Consider the following 20264-nt stretch of genomic DNA (forward strand, 5'->3'; position numbering starts at 1 on the left):
GTCATTCCAAGTCATTTCACGACCTTATTTTCAAACTACTTTGTTTGAAAGTATAAGTTACTCAAATTAATCTATTTTATAGACCTTGTATGAGTATTCAAAATGTGAACACAAAATGAGATTGCTACCATAGCAGAAAAAAGATAATTCTAATTAATTATTCACATAAACAAGCCAAATCAGCCAAAGACGAATGCAACATTTACAAACCAGGGACTTCCCTGGTGGTCCAGTGGTTCAGACTCCGTGCTTTTGAACGGCGGGGCGGGGCGGGGTGGGGGGGGCACGGATTCGATCCCTCGTCGGGGAGCTAAGATCTTACATGCTGCGCGGGGTGCGGCACGGTCAAAAAAAAATATTTACAAGCCAATAAATCTTTTAATTTGTTAAATAGATGAATAATTTTGGAAGTTGGTCCAGCATGTTTTGTGTTTTCAGTGCATAAATTTTTTTTTAATTTCAGGAATTTTTACCAGAATATTTCAGGAATAATAGTACATCTTCATAAGGGGAGAAAGTTATAACATTTTATCTCTTAGAATGTAGATGTCATCAGGTCACCAGTGTGCAGTAGCTTGGTAAGAACTTACTTCAGATTGTTCACGAACTTGACAGCTCTGAGCAGCATGTTCATTACTGCCCTCTTTTGACACAGGGCTGTATAAGCCTATCTTCTCTTAGTTTACAAAAATGTTAAACATTGGATGCAAAATAGGTTGTGCTTTATATCCATTTTGTATCTTTTTAATAATTTTTCAATTCTTCCTCTTTTTAGGCTCTCTGGTTATTCATCTTCAGAAGACTGGATTTCTGGATATCTACTCCACTCCTTCTCTGTGGACTTTTAAAACATGATAGTGCAAACCTGTAACACTGGCAATCATCCATGAACCTTTAATTACGTCGACTGATTGCGTTTGAAGCTTCCTCAGGGAATAAACAATGACATCAGCAGTAGTTGACAGTGGAGGTTCTGTTTTGGAGCTTTCCAGCAGTGGAGTAGAAAATCAAGAGGTTAGGCATCCAATGTATTACATTTCTGTTTTGTTCATAGAAATCAATGCATGAACTGATTTTGAATTTAATGGGGAACAGGTATTTGAGAGGAGAAATATACAATGCATGAGACTGTGTATGTATGTCATGTGTCCTCACGTAATTAGGCAATAGAAGGTTGAGGAAGGGACTGCTGGGCCTGAGTTGTTGGAACATTGCATATATTGGAATGAACTGGGAGGAAAAAATTGAAAGAAAGAACACTGTAGTACTAGTTGAGAGATTTAAATTCCTAACAGAATCCATTGTTTTGGATTTGAGAGTGTATAGGCATGTACTATACCTAAACACCTAAGTTACATTCATCTTAATTTAGACTTTTGTGTCTCCTTTAGCTGTTACCTTTGTCTTTGGGTTATTACATCTAATTCAGTAATTAGTAATTACATCTAGTGAGAATCCATCATATTTTAATCATGTTATTTATACTTAAGAATTTAGATAATTGGTAAATCAGAAAGGAAGTTCAGTATTTGAAATTTTATACTTGAAGAATTTTGCAGCTTTCGCATATTTGGTTATTTTTTTTGTTATTGATAACATTAAAGAATAAGAGATGGGAGTAGAAAAGTAACAGTACCAGAAATATATGGACTTCCAGGGCCTGGCTTCTGTTCCCACCATTCAATAAAGACTGACTAGGGCTTCCCTGGTGGCGCAGTGGTTGAGAGTCCACCTGCCGATGCAGGGGACGCGGGTTCGTGCCCCGGTCCGGGAGGATCCCACATGCCACGGAGCGGCTGGGCCCGTGAGCCATGGCCGCTGAGCCCCCGCGTCCGGAGCCTGTGCTCCGCAACGGGAGAGGCCGCAACAGTGAGAGGCCCGCGTACTGCAAAAAAAAAAAAAATAAATAAATAAAGACTGACTATTGGGAAGTACCTAAATTAAAATGGAATAATGCTGTCACAATAATGGACAAATATTTGGTCAGAGATAAGATGAGAAAATGGAGAGTTTACTGTATTTTTAAAAATCTGTTTTTTTTCTGTATTCTGTGAAAGATACTGCTCTTACTGGTACTTAGTACCATGACTGAGAAACAAGTTAGGATGTCAGGCTGTGTGTTCTGGAATCTGGATTTTTCTTCTAGCTTGCTTGGTTGGTGTCTGTGCAGTCTTCCAAGATAGCTGTGGGCAAGTTCAGTGGGTTTGTTTTCAGTGGACCGGGTAACTGAAATGTTCCTGTTGTATTTGAATCGAAAACTGGTTCAAAGTCTTTAGCCACAGCTAAAGAACATGTTTTATTCTCATAATCAATTTCTACTTCTTTCTTAAAGATTCACTTTCTGTATGATTACTTCCAGGTATGATTCTCCAAAGAAATGAGGGGCTCGGGATTTCTGTCCCCTCCTATATCACCCAGACTAATTATTGCTTCTTCAAGTACTTTCTCTTTGCCCCATAGTTTTACTCCGTTGGTATTTAATTCTATGGGGGGAGCTGCCAAGAACAGTAGGCAGACTATATTTACCATATGCTGACTGGGTACTGCTATTATGAGAAAAAGAGTACGAGCTTGTTTCTGGAAGACTCTATACTTTTCTTCATTTACATGGAACCCCAGGTGTTCAAGGCTTGAAGAACTGATTATTATGGAAGAAAGAATCTGATAAGTGAAATAATTTTACCAGGGCATTATTGATTAATGATTTATGCAGTAGCCTTATAAGGTTGTCATAGGCATTTTAGGAAGTGTGGCACCAGAAAGGAGGAAACTATTCTTGGGGACTTTTTCTTCAAATTATACCCAAGTAAGTGGGTGCCCACTTACTTTCATTCATTTGTTCCTTCAACAAACATTAGTTGACCACTTACTGAATGTCAGTTACTTTTCTGGGCACTGGGGATAAAGTATTTCACAGTGGTTATGAAGAATAAATCAGGGGCTTCCCTGGTGGCGCAGTGGTTGAGAGTCCGCCTGCCGATGCAGGGGACACGGGTTCGTGCCCCGGTCCGGGAAGATCCCACATGCCGCGGAGCGGCTGGGCCCGTGAGCCATGGCCGCTGAGCCTGCGCGTCCGGAGCCTGTGCTCCGCAACGGGAGAGGCCACAACATTGAGAGGCCCGCGTAACGCAAAAAAAAAAAAAAAAAAAAAAAAAAAAAAAAAAAAAAAAAAAAATGGTGAAAAAAAAAAAGAATAAATCAGGGCTAGAGAGAGATGGAAAGTTGGTAGCGGTATTTTAATTAGGTGGACAAGGAAGCCTTCTCTGAAGAGGTGGCACTTTAGTTTAGACCTAAATAGCATAAGGGATTGGGCTGTAGAAACACTTGGGGAAGAGAATTCCTACAAGAAAGAAAAGCCACTAGTATCTAAAACGTCTCCTGATTTTACAAAGTGAGTTTTGGGGATAGTGGTATTTGAAAGATAGAATTTTGTCTTACAAGCAGCTATTCAGGAATGTATGTATAATATATATCTAAACTATGTATACTCTAAAGTGTAGCTTGGGGTGGAAAAATGACCTGTCAGGATTTTATTACGATAGCTCCAGAATCTGAAGAAAAAATAAATGTTTAAAAAGTGATGGGCAACACATTCTAAGTCAACTATACTCCATTAAAAAAAATTTTTTTTTAATTAAAAGAGAAGTGGTGGGCATTTGGAGAGTTGTTAGTGATTTTTAGGCTGTATTTTTTATAACTTTATTACTGTTTATAAAAGTAATACATTTTATTAAATTAGGATAATTCTATTTCTGACAAAGATACCAAAAGAAAGTAAACTATAATCTTACTAATGAGTATAGATACAAAAATCATAAATAAAATCATAATAAATTTATAAAATGCAGTCATATATTAAAAAATCCAATTACCAAATAGGATTTAGATACATAGGGAGAATTCAATTTTAAGAAAACCATTAATATAATATATACACCTACTAATATGCCATATGATATGTTAGGATAAAATACTTGATGAAATAGGCTTTTATGAAATTTAGTATTCATCCTGATAAAGACTCTTAATAATATAGATGTATATTTCCTTAACATTATTAAAGAAACTTAAAATCAAGAGCTAGAATCCTATTTAATGGTGAAGTACTGGAGTATTTTCTCTAAAGTTGGAGAGAAAGTCAGTATGTGCACTACCATTACTATTATTTAACATTTTCCTGTAATCAGACCAGATAATGAAAAAATACATAAATATTATAAAGGAGACCAAATTATTATTTGCAGATAATATGATTTGCCACCTGGGAAAACCAAAGGGAATCCACGAAAACACACTAGAGCTAATAAGAGTGCCTAGTAGTTTGGTGGGTACAAAATTAACATAAAAATATCTAGCTTTCTTTTGTAAGGAGTGTAATTAGAAGAGATCATGGAAAATAAGATCTCTTTCAGAAAATAAACAAATGTAAAATGTTGAAGAATAAATGTAAAAGATACATGGGACTTGTTTGAAGAAAACTAATTAATGATACTTAAGTAGACTTCAGTAAACAGAGAGATATACTTCGTATTAGGGTAAGAGAAGCGAGAAGGGTCAGTATTAGGCAGGATGTCAGTTTCCTCCAATTAATCTATATATTTAATTCCATCTCTATCAGATGCTAGGGCAAGTTTGGGGGAAGTTGGTCATATGGACCTAAAGATTATATGGAAGAGCAAACATAAAGGAGGAGCCAGAGCAGTTTTTGCAAAGGAAATATATAGCAGGTAGGTCTCGTAGAAATGGGGAATTAATGCAGAAAAAATAAAAAAGGATTTAAGTATATTTTAAAAAACACAATGAGTGCAAGTTTTAGAGGGCGTCTGCTTCCAGACAAACAAGATTGGGAGTTCTTCCGCTTCACACGGTGATGGAATAACTGAGACCAGATTTATACTCCCACCATAAACAACTAGGAAAGTGAACAAAACATATGAAAGCACGGTTCTGAGACATGCGGCTACGGTCTGAATGTTTGTGACCCCCACGAAATTCCTAGGTTGAATCCAGACTTCCAAAGATGATGATGATTAGGAAGGTATTCGGAAGTAGGGCTTTAGGGGGGTGATTAGGTCATGGGGGGGGGGAACCCTTATGGATGGGGTTAGAGCTTTTATAAAAGGCTCCAGAGGGATCTTTTGCCCCTTCTGTCACGTGAGGGTACACCAAGAAGTCTACGGCCTGGAAGAAGGCCCCCACCTGGTCACGCTGCTGCCCTGATCTCGGACTCCCAGCTTCCAGACCGTGAGCGATAAATTTCTGCTGTTGCTCAGCCACCTAGTCCGGCCTTTTGTTATCGTGGCACGAATGGACTGAGACAGTCGGACGACAGGCAGTGCCAGGCTGTGCCTCCTGAGAAGAGAGAAGTGGGTGTGCTGACTTACTGCCTGGAGCCACTTTCTGGACCACAGCGTGGGAAGGAGGAATCCAAGCAGGGTGTGACGGTGTCGCTGAGCTGAGGAAACAAAATTTGGAGTTTGGAGAGGGTAATGCAACTAATTTGAGGGGCAGAGTATCTGAAAGGAAGAAGCTGCCCAGAGGAAGAACGTCGGAACTCAGCCTTGGGTTCCCCTAGTCTTGAGCTGAATGAGCCCCCAGCTGTAGTATGAAACTCTGTGAAGCCAGGCAAAGAATGGTCAGAATGGTGTAAACTCAGTAATTTACTGAAAAAACCTGCAGAATTCACTCAGGGCCGGGAGATCCTAGAGTTCCAGTCAGCTGGAGTGGAGGGTCCTTGTTAACTGCCCGGGGCATTCATTGGAGACTCTGGAAGAGTCATGCCTTACAGTAGAGCTGAACTAGCCCTAGAATAAAGGGGAGTCCAGACTTGCCCTAAAAAGGGTTAAAAACAGGCCTTGAGGGCTTCCCTGGTGGCGCAGTGGTTGAGAGTCCGCCTGCCGATGCAGGGGACATGGGTTCATGCCCCGGTCCGGGAAGATCCCACATGCCGCGGAGCGGCTGGGCCCGTGAGCCATGGCCGCTGAACCTGTGTGTACAGAGCCTGTTCTCCGCAATGGGAGAGGCCACAACAGTGAGAGGCCCACATACCGGACCAAAAAAAAAAAAAAAAAAAAAACAGGCCTTGAAAGTTGATCTGTAAGTAATGTAGCTATCTGTCAGAGTAAACGTTATTAAAATAGAACAATGTGAAGTATACCCAACAATGTAAATTTGACATATGAAATATACCCAATCATGTTGAATGCAAGGAAGCAGGAATAATATAACTTGGAGAAAAAACTGTCAATGAAAACAAATACAAATGGTAGATATGATGAAATTAGCAGATAAGATTTCAAAACAGCTATTATAAATACGCTCAAGAAATGTAAAGAAAACATGAATCTCAGAGGAGAGGTGTAAATGACATAGAAGAACCAAATGAAACCCCTAGAAATGAAATATATACTATATGAAAAGAAAAATTCACTGTATAAGATTAAAAATAACTTTGGTACTGTGTAAGAAAAGACCAGTGAATTTGAAGAGGGCAATAGAAACTACTTTATGAAGCGCAAAGAGAAAAACTGAAAAAAGAGAAAAAAAAAAGAACAATGACTTGGTTACCTGTGGGACAATATCAAGTTGTCTAACATAATGTAATTGGAGTACCAGAATGAGAGAACAGAAAAAACATGTGAAGAAATGATGGCTATAAAAATTTCCAGGTTTGATGAAAAATATAAACCCATAGATCTGAGAAACTTAAACCCTAAACAGGATAAAGCAGAGAGCAAATAGACTGGTACATCTGTATCAAATACACTGGTACGTTATTAGGTACATCATAATGAAACTGCTGAGAGCCAATTTCAGAAAGAAAATCTTAAAAGCTTCTGGAGAGCTTTTCCTTTGGGAGCCTCTGGGTTGAGAGGAGCGTGGCCTCCTCCCCTCCCCGCCGTGGTGTGTGCTCACCCACTGATATCCATGTACTCCGAAAACGGGGAGCCATGTGGCACAAATGTCACTTTGCCTGCTGTGTTCAAGCTCTGATTTGACCAGATATTGTGAACTTTGCACCAACTTGTGCAAAAACAGCACAGCCCAGTGCTGTCAGTGAATTAGCAGGTCATCGAACCAGTGCTGAATCTTGGGATACTGGCAGAGCTGTGGCTCGAATTCCCAGAGTTCGAAGTGGCGGGACTCACCACTCTGGCCAGGGTGCTTTTGAAAATATGTGTCGCGGGGACCACGTGTTTGCGCCCGCCGAGACCTGGCGACGTTGGCACCGCAGAGTGAACATAATGCAGAAGCGATACGCCATCTGCTCTGCACTGGCTGCCTCAGCGTTACCAGCGCTGGTTGTGTCTGAAGGTCATCGTGTTGAGGAAGTTCCTGAATTTCCTTTGGTGGTTGAAGACAAAGTTGAAGGCTTCAAGAAGACCAAGCAGGCTGTTTTGCTTCTGAAGAAGCTTAAGGCTTGGAATGATATCAGAAAGGTCTACGCCTCTCGGAGAATGAGAGCTGGCAAAAGCTAAATGAGAAACCGTCACCGTATCCAGTGCAGGAGACCCTGCGTCGTCTGTAATGAGCGCATCGTCAAGGCCTTCAGAAACATCCCTGGAATTACTCTGCCTAATGTGAGCAAACCGAACCTTTTGAAACTTGCTCCTGGTGGGCACGTGCTACGTTCCTGCATTTGGACAGAAAGTGCTTTCTGCAAGTTAGATGAGCTGTATGGCACTTGGCGTAAAGCTGCTCCCCTCAAGAGTAGCTACAGGGCTTCCCTGGTGGCGCAGTGGTTGACAGTCCGCCTGCCGATGCAGGGGACACGGGTTCGTGCCCCGGTCTGGGAAGATCCCACATGCCGCGGAGCGGCTGGGCCCGTGAGCCATGGCCGCTGAGCCTGCGCGTCCGGAGCCTGTGCTCCGCGACGGGAGAAGCCACAACAGTGAGAGGCCCGCGTACCGCAAAAAAAAAAAAAAAAAAAAAAGTAGCTACAACCTCCCCATGCACAAGATGCTCAGTACAGACCTTAGCAGAATCTTGAAAAGCCCAGAGATCCAAAGAGCCCTCCGAGCACCACATGAGAAGATTCATCACAGAGTCCCGAAGAAGAGTCCACTGAAAAACCTGAGAATCACTGAAGCTCAACCCGTATGCAAAGACCATGCGCCGGAACGCCGTTCTTCGCCAGGCCAAGAACCACAAAATCCGGATGGATGGGGCAGCAGCAGCCCTAGAAGCCAGATCAGATGAGAAGGGGCTTCCAGGAAAGATGCCTGTGGTGGGGAAGAAAGGAAAGGAGGCTGTTGGCATTAAGAAGCAGAAGAAGCCTTTGGTGGGAAAAAAGGCTGCAGTGACCAAGAAACCAGCAGTTGAAAAGAAGCCTGCAGAAAAGGAACTCACCACAGAAGAAAAGAAGGCTGCTGCATAAACTTAAATTTGTTTAATCTGTAACGGTCAAATCATTTTGGACAGCTAATTTTGAATAAAGACCTGATCAAAGAGGCAGTGAGAAATATGGGGGGAGGGGAAGAAAAAAGCTTCCAGAGGAAAAAACTCATTACATACAGAAGAACAAAGATAATGACTACAGACGTCTTTATTAAAACTATGCAAGTCAGAAGGTAATGACTTCCTTAAATTGCTGAAGAAATAAAACTTGTCAACCTACAATTATACATCCAGTGAAAATATCCTTCAAAGTGAAGCTTTTCTCAGACCCAAAGCTGAATGTATCACCAGCAGACGTGTGTTGTGAGAAATGCTCAAAGAAGTTCTTTAGGCAGAAGGTAAATGATAACAAATTAAAACTTATGTATACATAAAGCATTGAAAAGTGCTGGAGAAATGGTTAATGTATGGGTGAAAATAAAATACTTTTTAAAATCAGTTTTAAATTTTTTGAAAAGATAATTAAGACAAAAATAATAACAGTGAATTGTGGGGTTTACAATGTGAAGAAGTAAAAGAAGTAAATGTATGACAGCAGTAGAACAAAGGATGGGAGGCAGGACATGACAGAACACTGCTGTAAACTTTTTACATTAAACATAAAGCGGGCTTCCCTGGTGGCGCAGTGGTTGGGAGTCCGCCTGCCGATGCAGGGGACACAGGTTCGTGCCCCGGTCCGGGAAGATCCCACATGCCAGCGGAGCGGCTAGGCCTGTGAGCCGTGGCCGCTGAGCCTGCGCATCCGGAGCCTGTGCTCCGCAACAGGAGAGGCCACAGCAGTGAGAGGCCCCAGCAGTGAGAGGCCCGCATACCGCAAAAAAAAAAACAGAAAGCAAAACATAAAGTAACATTATTTTAATATAAACTGTGGTACGTTAAGAAACATATTTTAAGTTCTAGAGTACCACTAAAAGATAAAGCAAAGAAGTATAGATAGTAAGCCATTAATATCTATAAATTAAAATGGTTACTAAAAAATACTCAATTCAAAAGAAGACAGAGTGAAAGGAACAAGTAATATATGAAACAAATAACAAAGAGCAGTTAGGTAGATTTAAACCCTGTTTTAGTGATAATATTAAATATAAATATTCCAAACAGTCCAATTAAAAGGCAGATATTAAAAAAAAAAAGCAGATATTGTTTAAAATGCAGATTGGGTTTAAAAAAAAAAAAGCCAAACCTATTTATGTTTCATACAAGAAATTCATTTTAAGTATAACCACAGTTTAAAAGTGAAAGTATAGATATAGATAATACCATGCAAATATTAATCATAAAAAATTTTGAAGTGGTTTTAGGACAAGACTGTTACCAGGGATAAAGGTAGACATTTCATAAATTATAGAAGGACCATCTTCTCAAGAAGACTTAACCCTAAATGTGTATGCACTCAAGATTAGAGCTTCAAAATACATAAAGCATAAACTGACAGAACTGAAAGAAGAAATAGATAAATCCACAGTATTAGAGTTTGCAGCATTCCTTTTTCAGTAATTGATAGAAGATCAATGAGGATATCAAAAACTTGAATAACATTATCAACTAACTTCACCTAATGGACATTTATGGAACACTGTGCCTAATGGCATGTATTCATTTCAAGTGCACATGGACAGTAAGCCAAGATCGTATGCTGGGCTACACGTCTCAGTAATTTAACAAACTTTTAAAGGATTGAAATCATATAGAGAAAGTTGTGTGACCAAAGCAGGATTATATTAGAAATTAGCAAGAATATGCTTGCAGTGTTTGTTTTTTTTTTTTGGCCATACCACTCAGCATGCGGGATCTCAGTTCCCTGACCAGCGATCAAACCTTGGCCCCTTGTAGTGGAAGCGCAGAGTCTTAACCACTGGACCACCAGGGAAGTCCCTGCTTGCAAAATTTGTGAATATTTGCGTATTAAACAGCCCACTTTTATATAACCCGTGGATTAAAGAATAAATCACAAGAGAAATTAGAAAATATTCAAACTGAATGAAAATGAAAACGCAATATATCAAATTTGAGGAACGCAGCTAAAGCAGTGCTTAGAGGGAAATTTGTAGCTTCAAATATTTATATTAGAAAAGGAAAATCAATCTTAAGGTTTCACCTCAGCAAGCTAGAATATGAAGATAAAATCAAACCCAAAGTAAGTAGAAAGAAGAGAAAAATAAATCAATGAAGTAGAAAGTGGGCAAACAATAGAGAAATTAAACCAGAAGCTCATCCTTTGAAAAGATCAATAAAATTAATAAATCTCTAAGTAGACTGCACAAGAAAAAAAACAGAAGGCAAAATTTACTAATACTAGGAATGAAAGATACATTACTATATATACTAAATATTATGAACAACTTTATGCCAGTAAGTTGCCAACTTAGATGATATGGTGCAATTCCTCAAAAGTCATTCCAAAAGGAAAAGCAAGCCTGAATAGCCCTCTATCCTTTTTTGTTTTCTTTTTTTGTTTTGTTTTGTTTTGTTTTTGGTGGCCATGCCAGTGCAGCATGCAGGATCTTAGTTCCCTGACCAGCGATCAAACCTGTGCCTCCTGCATTGGGAGCATGGAGTCTTAACCACTGGACTACCAGGGAAGTCCTAGCCCTCTATCTTTTAAATAAGTTGAATTTCTAGTCAAGATCTTTCCTGCAAAGAAAATTACAGAGCTAAATGGCTTTCTTGCTCTGCCAAGTGTTTAGGGAATATAAGTCCTTTTATATAAGGACTTATAAAAGGACTTATATAATAATAAGTTGGGGATAATACATTAAACTGGGGGAAAGATTTGAACAGATAATTCTATGAATGGCCAATAAGCACACTTTATTTTATTTTTAAAATATTTATTTATTTTATCTTTGGTTACGTTGGGTCTTAGTTGCCGCTCGCGGTCTCCGGAGCGCGTGGGCTCTGTAGTGGCGGCGTGTGGGCTTAGTTGCCCAGCAGCATGTGGGCTCTTAGTTCCCTGACCAGGGATCGAACCCACATCCCCTGCATTGGAAGGCGGATTCTTAACCACTGGACCATCAGGGAAGCCGCAAGCACGCTTTAAAATGCCCAGTATCATTAGCCATCAGGGAAACACAAAGTGAAAACACAAGGAGATACTACTACATGCTTATCATAGAGCGGTGAAAATTCCGGAGCGATAGCATGTTTGGAGAGGATGTAGAGCAGCTGGAACTCTCATACATTGCTAGTGGGGATGTAAAACAATATACCTGCTTTGGAAAATAATTCGACAGTCATTTTAAAACTAAATATACTATTACCACATGATCTGGTAGTTTGATTTGTAAGTAGATATGGAATGGAAAGGAAGGGAGGGGGATAGCAAGGCATTAATAGGACCATTACAGCCATACGAAGAGAGGTCTGTCAATACAGTGGGATTCTCAGCGACAAAAAGAAATGATCTACTGATGTATGCAATGACATGTATAAATCTTAGCATTATGCTAATTTAAAGAACTCAGATACAAAAGAGCCCAAACCGTTGATTCCGTACATATGAAATTATAGAAAAGGAAAATTTATAGGGATAGAAAGATTGGCGGTTGCCCACGTGGGCGGGTGGTTGCGTGGGGGAGTAGGTGGTGGGTAGTGGTAGTTGTGAGAGTTTGACTGGTACGGGGGATGCAAGGGAGCCTTCTCGGGTGATAGAAGTATTCTGTTTCTTGATTGTGTTGGTAGTTACAGGGAAGTCCATACAGGGATTTCCATAAATCCTACATTTATGGAAATCCATAGAACTGTATACTTAAAATGGCTGCAGTTTATTTACATAAAAATACCTAAGTATTTTTGATTAAAAATAGGTGAAGTTGATTGAAAATAAATGACTTACTAGTTGAGATAGACTATCCTGTGAGTTTTATATTATGCAAATGGTATTTCTTTTTAAATTACCCATATAGACTTTAAGGTTTTTTTTTTTTTTTTTTGGTTATTTTTAATTACTATTTTTTCATTTATTCTCTTTTTTGTTACTGTTATTTTTATTTTTGCGGTACGAGGGCCTCTCACTGTTGCGGCCTCTCCCGTTGCGGAGCACAGGCTCCAGACGTGCAGGCTCAGCGGCCATGGCTCACGGGCCCAGCCGCTCCGCGGCATGTGGGATCTTCCCGGACCGGGGCACGAACCCGCGTCCCCTGCATCGGCAGGCAGACTCTCAACCACTGCGCCACCGGGGAAGCCCTAACTTTTTACTTTAAGTATGTTCCAAATATTGCATGGGGCATTCTTGACGTATTATTTGTTTATCCAAAATTCACATTTAAAAGGGTGTCTTGTGTCTGTATTTGCTAATTCTGACAGTCTTAGCTTATGGAGAGCTATGGAAGCTGTGCCAACACCTGCTGAAGCAGCGTTCACGCATTTTAATCATTGCATATTTTGGTGACTTGAGCAAGTGTGGTGACCCTAAATAAAATAACCTGGTGGATGTAAGTTTTTAGTATATTATTGTAAAACAAAGACCCCCCCCCGCCCCGATTCGTTTCTTTTCCACCCTTCTTCCCCAGTAAAAATAGCTAACTCCGGCCTACAGTGCAAAGCAGTAACTACCTGCATATCTCTGTGCAGTGGCCACTGGCCCCTATCATTTGGCAGAAAAAAGCTCATGAAGTTACTCGCCATCATAGATTAGCAGATGTTGAATTTATGAGTAACTGTTAATATTAAAATTTATTGAGCTTTATCTTTCTTTGAACCAAGCTACAAATACTTAAATGCCAGTTTAGTTTATATGAGGTATGTATTGTTGAGGAGGATACAGAAGTTGACTTGATACAAAAATGGATTTGATATAAAAGTGGACTCTTGCTCTCCATCATCTTATTATCTTGTCAAGGAGTTGGATCTGTAAACAGGTAATTATAATATAGGGTAATGCAGAGTGGTAATAATAGGTAAACGACTTGTCATGGAAGTACTTGGTATGGAAAAATTGATTCAGATTAGGGGATTGTAGAAGACTCCCTGGAACTGTGTGCTGAGTGGGTGAAAAGGAGTTGGACAGATAATGGGAGGTAATTTCAGCAAACATCATGGACACTTTCACTTTTGGGGACAGTAGATATTTGCTGTCTCGCAGTTCTGGAGGCTAGAAGTTTGAAAACAAGGTTTGGCAGAGTTGGTTCTTTTTGAGGGCTGTGAGAGAGACTCTTCCATGCCTCTCTCCTAGCTTTTGGTAGCTCCAGGTGTTCCTTGGTTTGTATATGATGTTCTCCCTGTGACATTGTCTCCCCTCTGTGTGTATCTCTCTGTGTCCGAATTTCCCCTTGTTATAAAGACGCAGTCATGTTGGATTAGGGCTCATCCTATGATCCCATCTTAACTGGATCATCTGCAAAGACCCTATTTTCAGATCATCTCAGATTCACTGCTTTGAATCAGTGAATCAGTATTTGGGGGTTAGGATTTCAGCATCTTTTAGGAGACACAGATCAACACTTAACAGGTAGGTTGAAGGTTATATTTCACAGAATGTTAAAAACCGTTGTTTAGTATGTTCAACTTTCCTTTAAGACAAAAGGGTATTCATGAAAACTTTTTGTGTAGAGAAGTAATACAAAAAATTCTGATTGTAATGTGAGAAGATGCCCTCCAAAGCTGAGAGCAAGTAGTAGGTTTAAATACTATTACTATGGTTACAGTGTAATGATGGATATCACTAGTTGAGTACTTACTTTGTGCTAGACACTGTGCTGAGTACTTTGTGGCATTTAATTTTCAAGGGACTTCGTGAGGTATGAGCTATTATTGTAACCTCTTTTTTTAAATATGAAGAAACTGAGGTTTAGAGAAGAACACAGGGTGGGGGAACAGGGAGAGATGTTGATAATTTGTTCCATTTAGACATGTTAAGTTTGAAGTATTGGCTGAACATTCCTATAATGATGTTAAGTTGGTAATTTAAAATTTGGTTCTGGAGTTCAGGAGATGGGCCAGGGTAGAAGATAGATATTTAGTAATTGTTAGTACAGACGTGCTATTTGAAACTGTAAGAACGGGTGGAGTTGCCTGGGAAGGTAATACAGAGTAAAGAGAAAGGAGGTGCTGAGGACAGAACCTTGGTAATGTGGCTACATTTGAGTCACTGGGAATGGAAGAAGAGTCAAGAGGAGATGCTTAAAAGCAGCGTGGTAGAAAGAGAACAAAAACGATGAAAGAAAGAATTTTAAAAATGCGGTGCTGGTTGGACCTTCCCTGGTGGTGCAGTGGTTAAGAATCCGCCTGCCAATGCAGGGGACATGGGTTCGAGCCCTGGTCCAGGAAGATCCCACATGCCGCGGAGCAACTAAGCCCGTGCGCCACAACTACTGAGCCTGCGCTCTAGAGCCCGTGAGCCACAACTACAGAGCCTGCATGCTACAACTACTGAAGCCCACACACCTAGAGCCCGTGCTCCGCAACAAGAGAAGCCACTGCAATGAGAAGCCCACGCACCGCAACGAAGAGTAGCCCCCGCCCGCCGCGACTAGAAAAAGCCCGCGCGCAGCAATGAAGACCCAATGCAGCCAAAAATAAAATAAATGAATAAATTAATTAATTTTAAAAAAATGAGGAGCTGGTCAGTGTATAAGAGTCTGCAGAAAAAGGTAAAGGAGGATGAAAACTGAAGTAGAGTTTGGTCCTTACTGACATTTTGAGAGAGTAGTATCAATGAGGTGGTAGAATCTAGAATACAAGGTATATGTAGATAAGGAGTCAAGGAGTTAGACTATTTTTTTCAGAGGTGTGTACAGGAATAAGAAGCAAAGATCTGGAGTTCATTTAAAAGAGAGAAGAGTTGAACATTTTTAATAAAGATTTTTGCTTTTTTTATGGTTAAAGGCAAGGAACCATAGAAATATTGAAACAAGACAAAACCCAACGAAGGAATGGGTCCTCAATCCTAGTTGGTGGGGAAGAGAGTATAGATAGAGGGATTGGCCTGTACAGAATTCTAGTCCTCAAGTATTTCACAGTTTAGAAAATTTATTCCCTACTGGTTGGGTATGGGTGGGGGAGTTCACAGTAGAAGATAATCTGAGATTAATGTTACTGTTAAAAATACTATTAGATTTTAGAAGAATGAAAGAAGTTATAAGTCCCTTGCACTATATGTAAATATTCATTGCTTGGGTCAATACTAGTTTAAATGCTGCTCACGATGTTGCCTCCTGAGTTTCTGATGAGTGGAGACCTCGTCAGTTTTTACCTATCCCATGCTTCTCTTTAATAGCTGTTGTTTAGCTGGGTGGTACTGACTGTGGGCTGTGATTATAAAGCTGATCAAGGAGCATGAATGAAGATTCAACTGTCAGTGTACCCCATTTGTGAAAAAGAGTTTTTTTCTAATGTTAGCAAGTTGGACTCATCCTTTGTCTGATACAGAGTAGGAAATTCAAGGTTAATATTCAGTGTGTACTGGCTTTTTTAAAAGTCACTGTATCTATGTTTTGTGGTTTATTTAAAAATTTTGTGCAATGTGTTATACAAAACAAGAGTGTATAAAATATGTATGTTTCAACTTAAGGATAACAAAAAGAGGACATATTACCTATGGCTCAGGTTAAAAAGTAGAAATTATTAGTATTTTAGATTATTAGTATTTTAGTATTAGTAATACTAGTAATTATTAGTATTTAAAATACTAAGTGTGCCCCACCTCCTATCCCCATCCGTGTTCCCAGAGGTGCCATTATCCTGACTTAATGTGTTTACATTCTTTTACTTTTCTTTACAGTTTTATTCTCTGTGGATGTATCGTTTACTTTGAAAAAATGAATAGTGTACTAAGCTCACTGACTTAGGAAGGGGCAGCATTACCGTAGTTAGATGAAAGCTTCCAGGAAACAAGCTGACTAGTCAAGTGTCAGGTTCACTGAGCTTGAAGAGTTTCTACTCAGGTAATCATTAAGCAGTGTAATGAGTTAATTTTGGAAACATAGGACGCCATCTTGGTCAGTTACCTGTCATTGCTCTAGTATGGGCTGGGTATTGCAGGCTTGTTCAGCAAGTATACGGTCACATGGGAAGAGTGCTGTTCTTTATTTTTGGATTCTGAGCCCTTTGTGGTCTTCCAACACTTAGCAATTGATTAAAGCAGAATCTTTACCTCATCTGGGAGGTGAAAATGAGTGGTCTCAGCTGATCCAGGAAGTAAGGCAGGGTGGAGTGAGTAGGTACATCAAGACAAGCCAGATATAAATAAAAATCTGGAGTAGGCCTATCTGGGCATCCTGTCCTTAGGAACAATGTCAGTGGTTGTCTTGGTGATGACAGTTTCAGGAGTCACGTCACTACAATTGAACTAGTTGCCCTTTAAATCCAGTGCACAGCTGGCATCCTGGAACTTCTCTTCACAATCCAGTCCTCCGAAAGATTACCATCGTCTCTCTCCCATATTGGATCTTCTATGTTCTGTACCCTAAGTTATCGTCTTTACTAAACATTTACTTTTGTGGTGGAATACTCTCTCCAGTTGCTTCTTGAGAAAAGATGCATGGAAGGTAAACATTTTGAGGTCTTTTATGTCTGAGAAAATATCTTTATGTTACTTTCATAAGATGGTTTGGGTGAAGAATTCTTGGTTGGAAATAATTTTCCTTCATAATTTTGAAGAAATGTCTCCATTGTCATCTTCCTTCCAATATGACTTGAGAAGACTGCAGTCTGAGTCCTGATTCTTTGTATGTGACCTGTATTCTCTTTCAGGAATCTTATGGAATCTTTTTGTTCCCTGATTGTGATATTTCACAATGGTGTCCCTCAGTGTAGGTCTCATTCTTTATTTGTTTATACTGAACACTTGGTAGACCCTTTCAGATGGGCAGCTCACATCCTTCAGCTCTAGGAAAATTTCTGCAATTCTTTCATTTCCTTCCAACCTCCCCCGCCCCCGTCTCTGGAACTCCTGTTATTCAGATATCGGTCCTCCTGGACTGGTCCTCTAACAGTGTTCCTGTTTCTCTCCCTGTGACTTTTTGGGTTTTTTTGCCCCGAGGCACGTGGGATCCTAGTTCCCTGACCAGGAATTGAACCGACAGCCCCTGCATTTGAAGAGCAGTCTTTTTTTTGTTTTTTAATGTATTTATTTTTGGCTGCGTCCGGTCTTAGTTGAGGCACGTGGGATCTTTCACTGTGGTGCACAGGCTCTTCATTGTGCCGTGTGGGCTTCTCTCTAGTTGTGGCACACGGGCTCAGTAGTTGCTGAGTGTGGGCTCTCTCCTTGTGGGGCGTGGGCTCAGTAGTTGCAGCGCGGGCTTAGTCGCCCCGCGGCACGTGGGATCTTAGTTCCCCGACCAGGGATTGAGCCTGTGTCCCTGGCATTGGAAGGCAGATTCTTAACCACTGGACTGCCAGGGAAGCCCCCCGCTTCTCTCCTATATCTTTTTTACTCTGGTTCCTGGAAGACTTGCCTCAATTTTATTCTCCATGCCTCTTTTTTCATTTCAGCTACTGTGTTTTTAATTTCTAAGAACTCTTTATTTTTTTAATGTTCTTTATTAAATTGTATTCTGTTCCTGTTTTATGGATATAGCTTCTCTTACCTCTGTGAAAAATATGAATATATAAATGTATATGTATGTAAATGATATGTTTTGTGTTAGAGGCGTTTCCTTGATGTTTCCTTGGGTGACAGTAATACTTGGCTGTCTGCTCATGGTTAAAGGTGGAGGACGAAAAAGCTGATTGGGAACTCTGTTTTTGGTACCGCACTGATACTAGCGAATGTGCCTTTATACCTCAAAGATGCTCTTGTTTTTCTCTCTCCAGAAAGTAACTCTCCAGTCTTCTGCTGAGGTGGGGAAGGGCCCGTTGTCTAGCATCATGGAGGAGGGAGCAGGTCTAGGAATAAAAGTGCTTTTCAGACAACTTTCCTGGAATCTTCCTTGCTTTAACCCCCCTCTTCTTTGTCCGTCACCTCCTGCTCCTCTGTTTCGAGAAGGAATTGGTATTGCCTTCTGTGGATTCTCCAGTGTAAAGTGTGTTGTGTCTCATTTATTTTTTGCTGCCAGGCTATGATTTGGCTTTCCTGGGTCTGCTAAACCACTTAATAATATTCATCCGTCCACTCTCAGTCTTTCAAGATTTTGTTGCTCTTATCCCTTCTTACGAGTTTATGTCTGAAAAAGTCTTTTATAGCATTTTAGTGGGCTTTCATGAGAGAGTGAAATTATATGCATGTTTCTAATTTGCCATCTTAATCCTAAAGCCCTGATTATTTAAAATGTTTAATATATGTCTCACCTCTTGAGACGTGAAAAGATTATTAAAATTAGCCCTTCTCATCTCTCGCTTTGGTTTTTACATTCATATTTATAATACGGGACACTCGTTTGAACTCCTTGAGACTATATGAACTCAAAGATTTATAAGTGAATCCAGAATTTGTGAATAAAGAGGTTGATTGTTTTTTAAATTTGCTCTTGTAGGAAAGTGGAAAGGTTTCTGAATATCCAGCAGTGATTGTGGAGCCAGTTCCAAGTGCCAGATTAGAGCAGGGCTATGCAGCCCAGGTTCTGGTTTATGATGATGAGACTTATATGATGCAAGATGTGGCAGAAGAACAAGAAGTTGAGACCGAGAATGTGGAAACAGGTAGACATCTCATTAAATGTTCATTATTTATAACTTTCTCATTTTGTAAGTGTCAACATTACTATTGCCAATTGAATAATATACCGAAAAACCTCTTTTTAATGCTATTTAGTATAGCTTGGAAACAAGTGAAATACCTCTTGTTTAAGGGAATTTATATATATGAAGTTCTACATTATAATTCTTTGAAGTCCAACAGAGTCTCATATCACGGACCCTAAGGACAAAATTACAGACCCATAATAATAAAACTATTTTTGTCATTTTTTGTTTCTGGGAGTGGAAATATTGACTAGTTGTTATTTATTTGTAGACGTCAGTAGACTAGTATACTAGATTTTTTTTAATTCAAAAAATAAATACGGTATTCTCATTCCATAGTAGATTAGAGTTTCTTTTAACCAATATCGGAGCAGTATGATTTCTTTTTTCCTAGGTCAGAAGCATCTTTGTAGTAGTCTATCAGTCAGATTCCTCTTCCCTTTTTGTCTTCTTAGAAATTTTGGTATTTCAATATGTCTGTGGTGAGATAACTGTTTGTTTAATTGGGCATTAGTATGTATAATTCTTGGAGAAACCTTTTCATTTTTGCCATTGACCATAAAGAAAAAAGAGTTTTTTACCAGAAGGATTATAGTGACAATTTTATAATAATAAACATTAAATTTATCTGTATCAGTTAATAGAGAAAAAGAATCCTTATATTTGGTTTACAATCCTAATAAAAATTCTTAATACTTTAGATAAATTTCTTGAAATGTAGCAAAGTCTCATGATTAAAAATTTTGTGTATTTGATGTCTTTCTGCTTGTTGAGGCCCAGTAGCACTCCCTAGTTCTTTTTTTTTTTTTTTTTTTTTGGTTGAGCTGAGGGGTTGGAAGTTACCTTGCTCTTTGCTCTTTTTTTTTTTTTTTTTTTGTGGTACATGGGCCTCTCACTGTTGTGGCCTCTTCCATTGCGGAGCACAGGCTCAGTGGCCATGGCTCACGGGCCTAGCCGCTCTGCGGCATGTGGGATCTTCCCGGACCGGGGCACGAACCCGTGTCCCCTGCATCAGCAGGCAGACTCTCAATCACTGCGCCACCAGGGAAGCCCTACCTTGCTCTTTGGAGCAGTGATGACAACAGTGCCAGCAAACCCCACGTGCGGTGGTAATCAAGTCATTTTATCGAAACAGGTGGCTAAACACTTCATAAAGTCTTTGTGACTGTAGTCTGGAGTGGTACTTGATTTCCAGTGCAGGTGGCAGGAAGATAACGTATGTTTTCTTTTGAGAGTTTGGACAGCTT

General features: G+C 39.9%; 1 protein-coding gene and 1 pseudogene across 14 annotated transcripts in view; both read left to right on the forward strand.

Moving 5' to 3' along the window:
* The window catches only part of ELF2 (E74 like ETS transcription factor 2), a 98592-nt gene that overhangs the window by 25379 nt on the left and 52949 nt on the right, over positions 1–20264 (forward strand). For 12 of the 14 annotated variants that reach the window (XR_004349882.1, XM_032631744.1, XM_032631728.1 and 9 more), the window contains exons 3-4: positions 776–1014; positions 18810–18975. Coding sequence is in view for 10 of the 14 variants with exons in the window: in XM_032631728.1 (XP_032487619.1) it covers positions 943–1014; positions 18810–18975 (238 nt within the window). In the remaining 4 variants the exon portion in view is untranslated. Of the gene's footprint in view, positions 1–775; positions 1015–18809; positions 18976–20264 lie in introns of those variants that run through there. The other 2 variants (XM_032631739.1, XM_032631741.1) reach the window with 1 other exon arrangement.
* LOC116754115 lies at positions 5021–9025 on the forward strand (annotated as a pseudogene).

Source organism: Phocoena sinus, chromosome 5 (assembly GCF_008692025.1).
Source record: "Phocoena sinus isolate mPhoSin1 chromosome 5, mPhoSin1.pri, whole genome shotgun sequence".
Taxonomy (NCBI): domain Eukaryota; kingdom Metazoa; phylum Chordata; class Mammalia; order Artiodactyla; family Phocoenidae; genus Phocoena; species Phocoena sinus.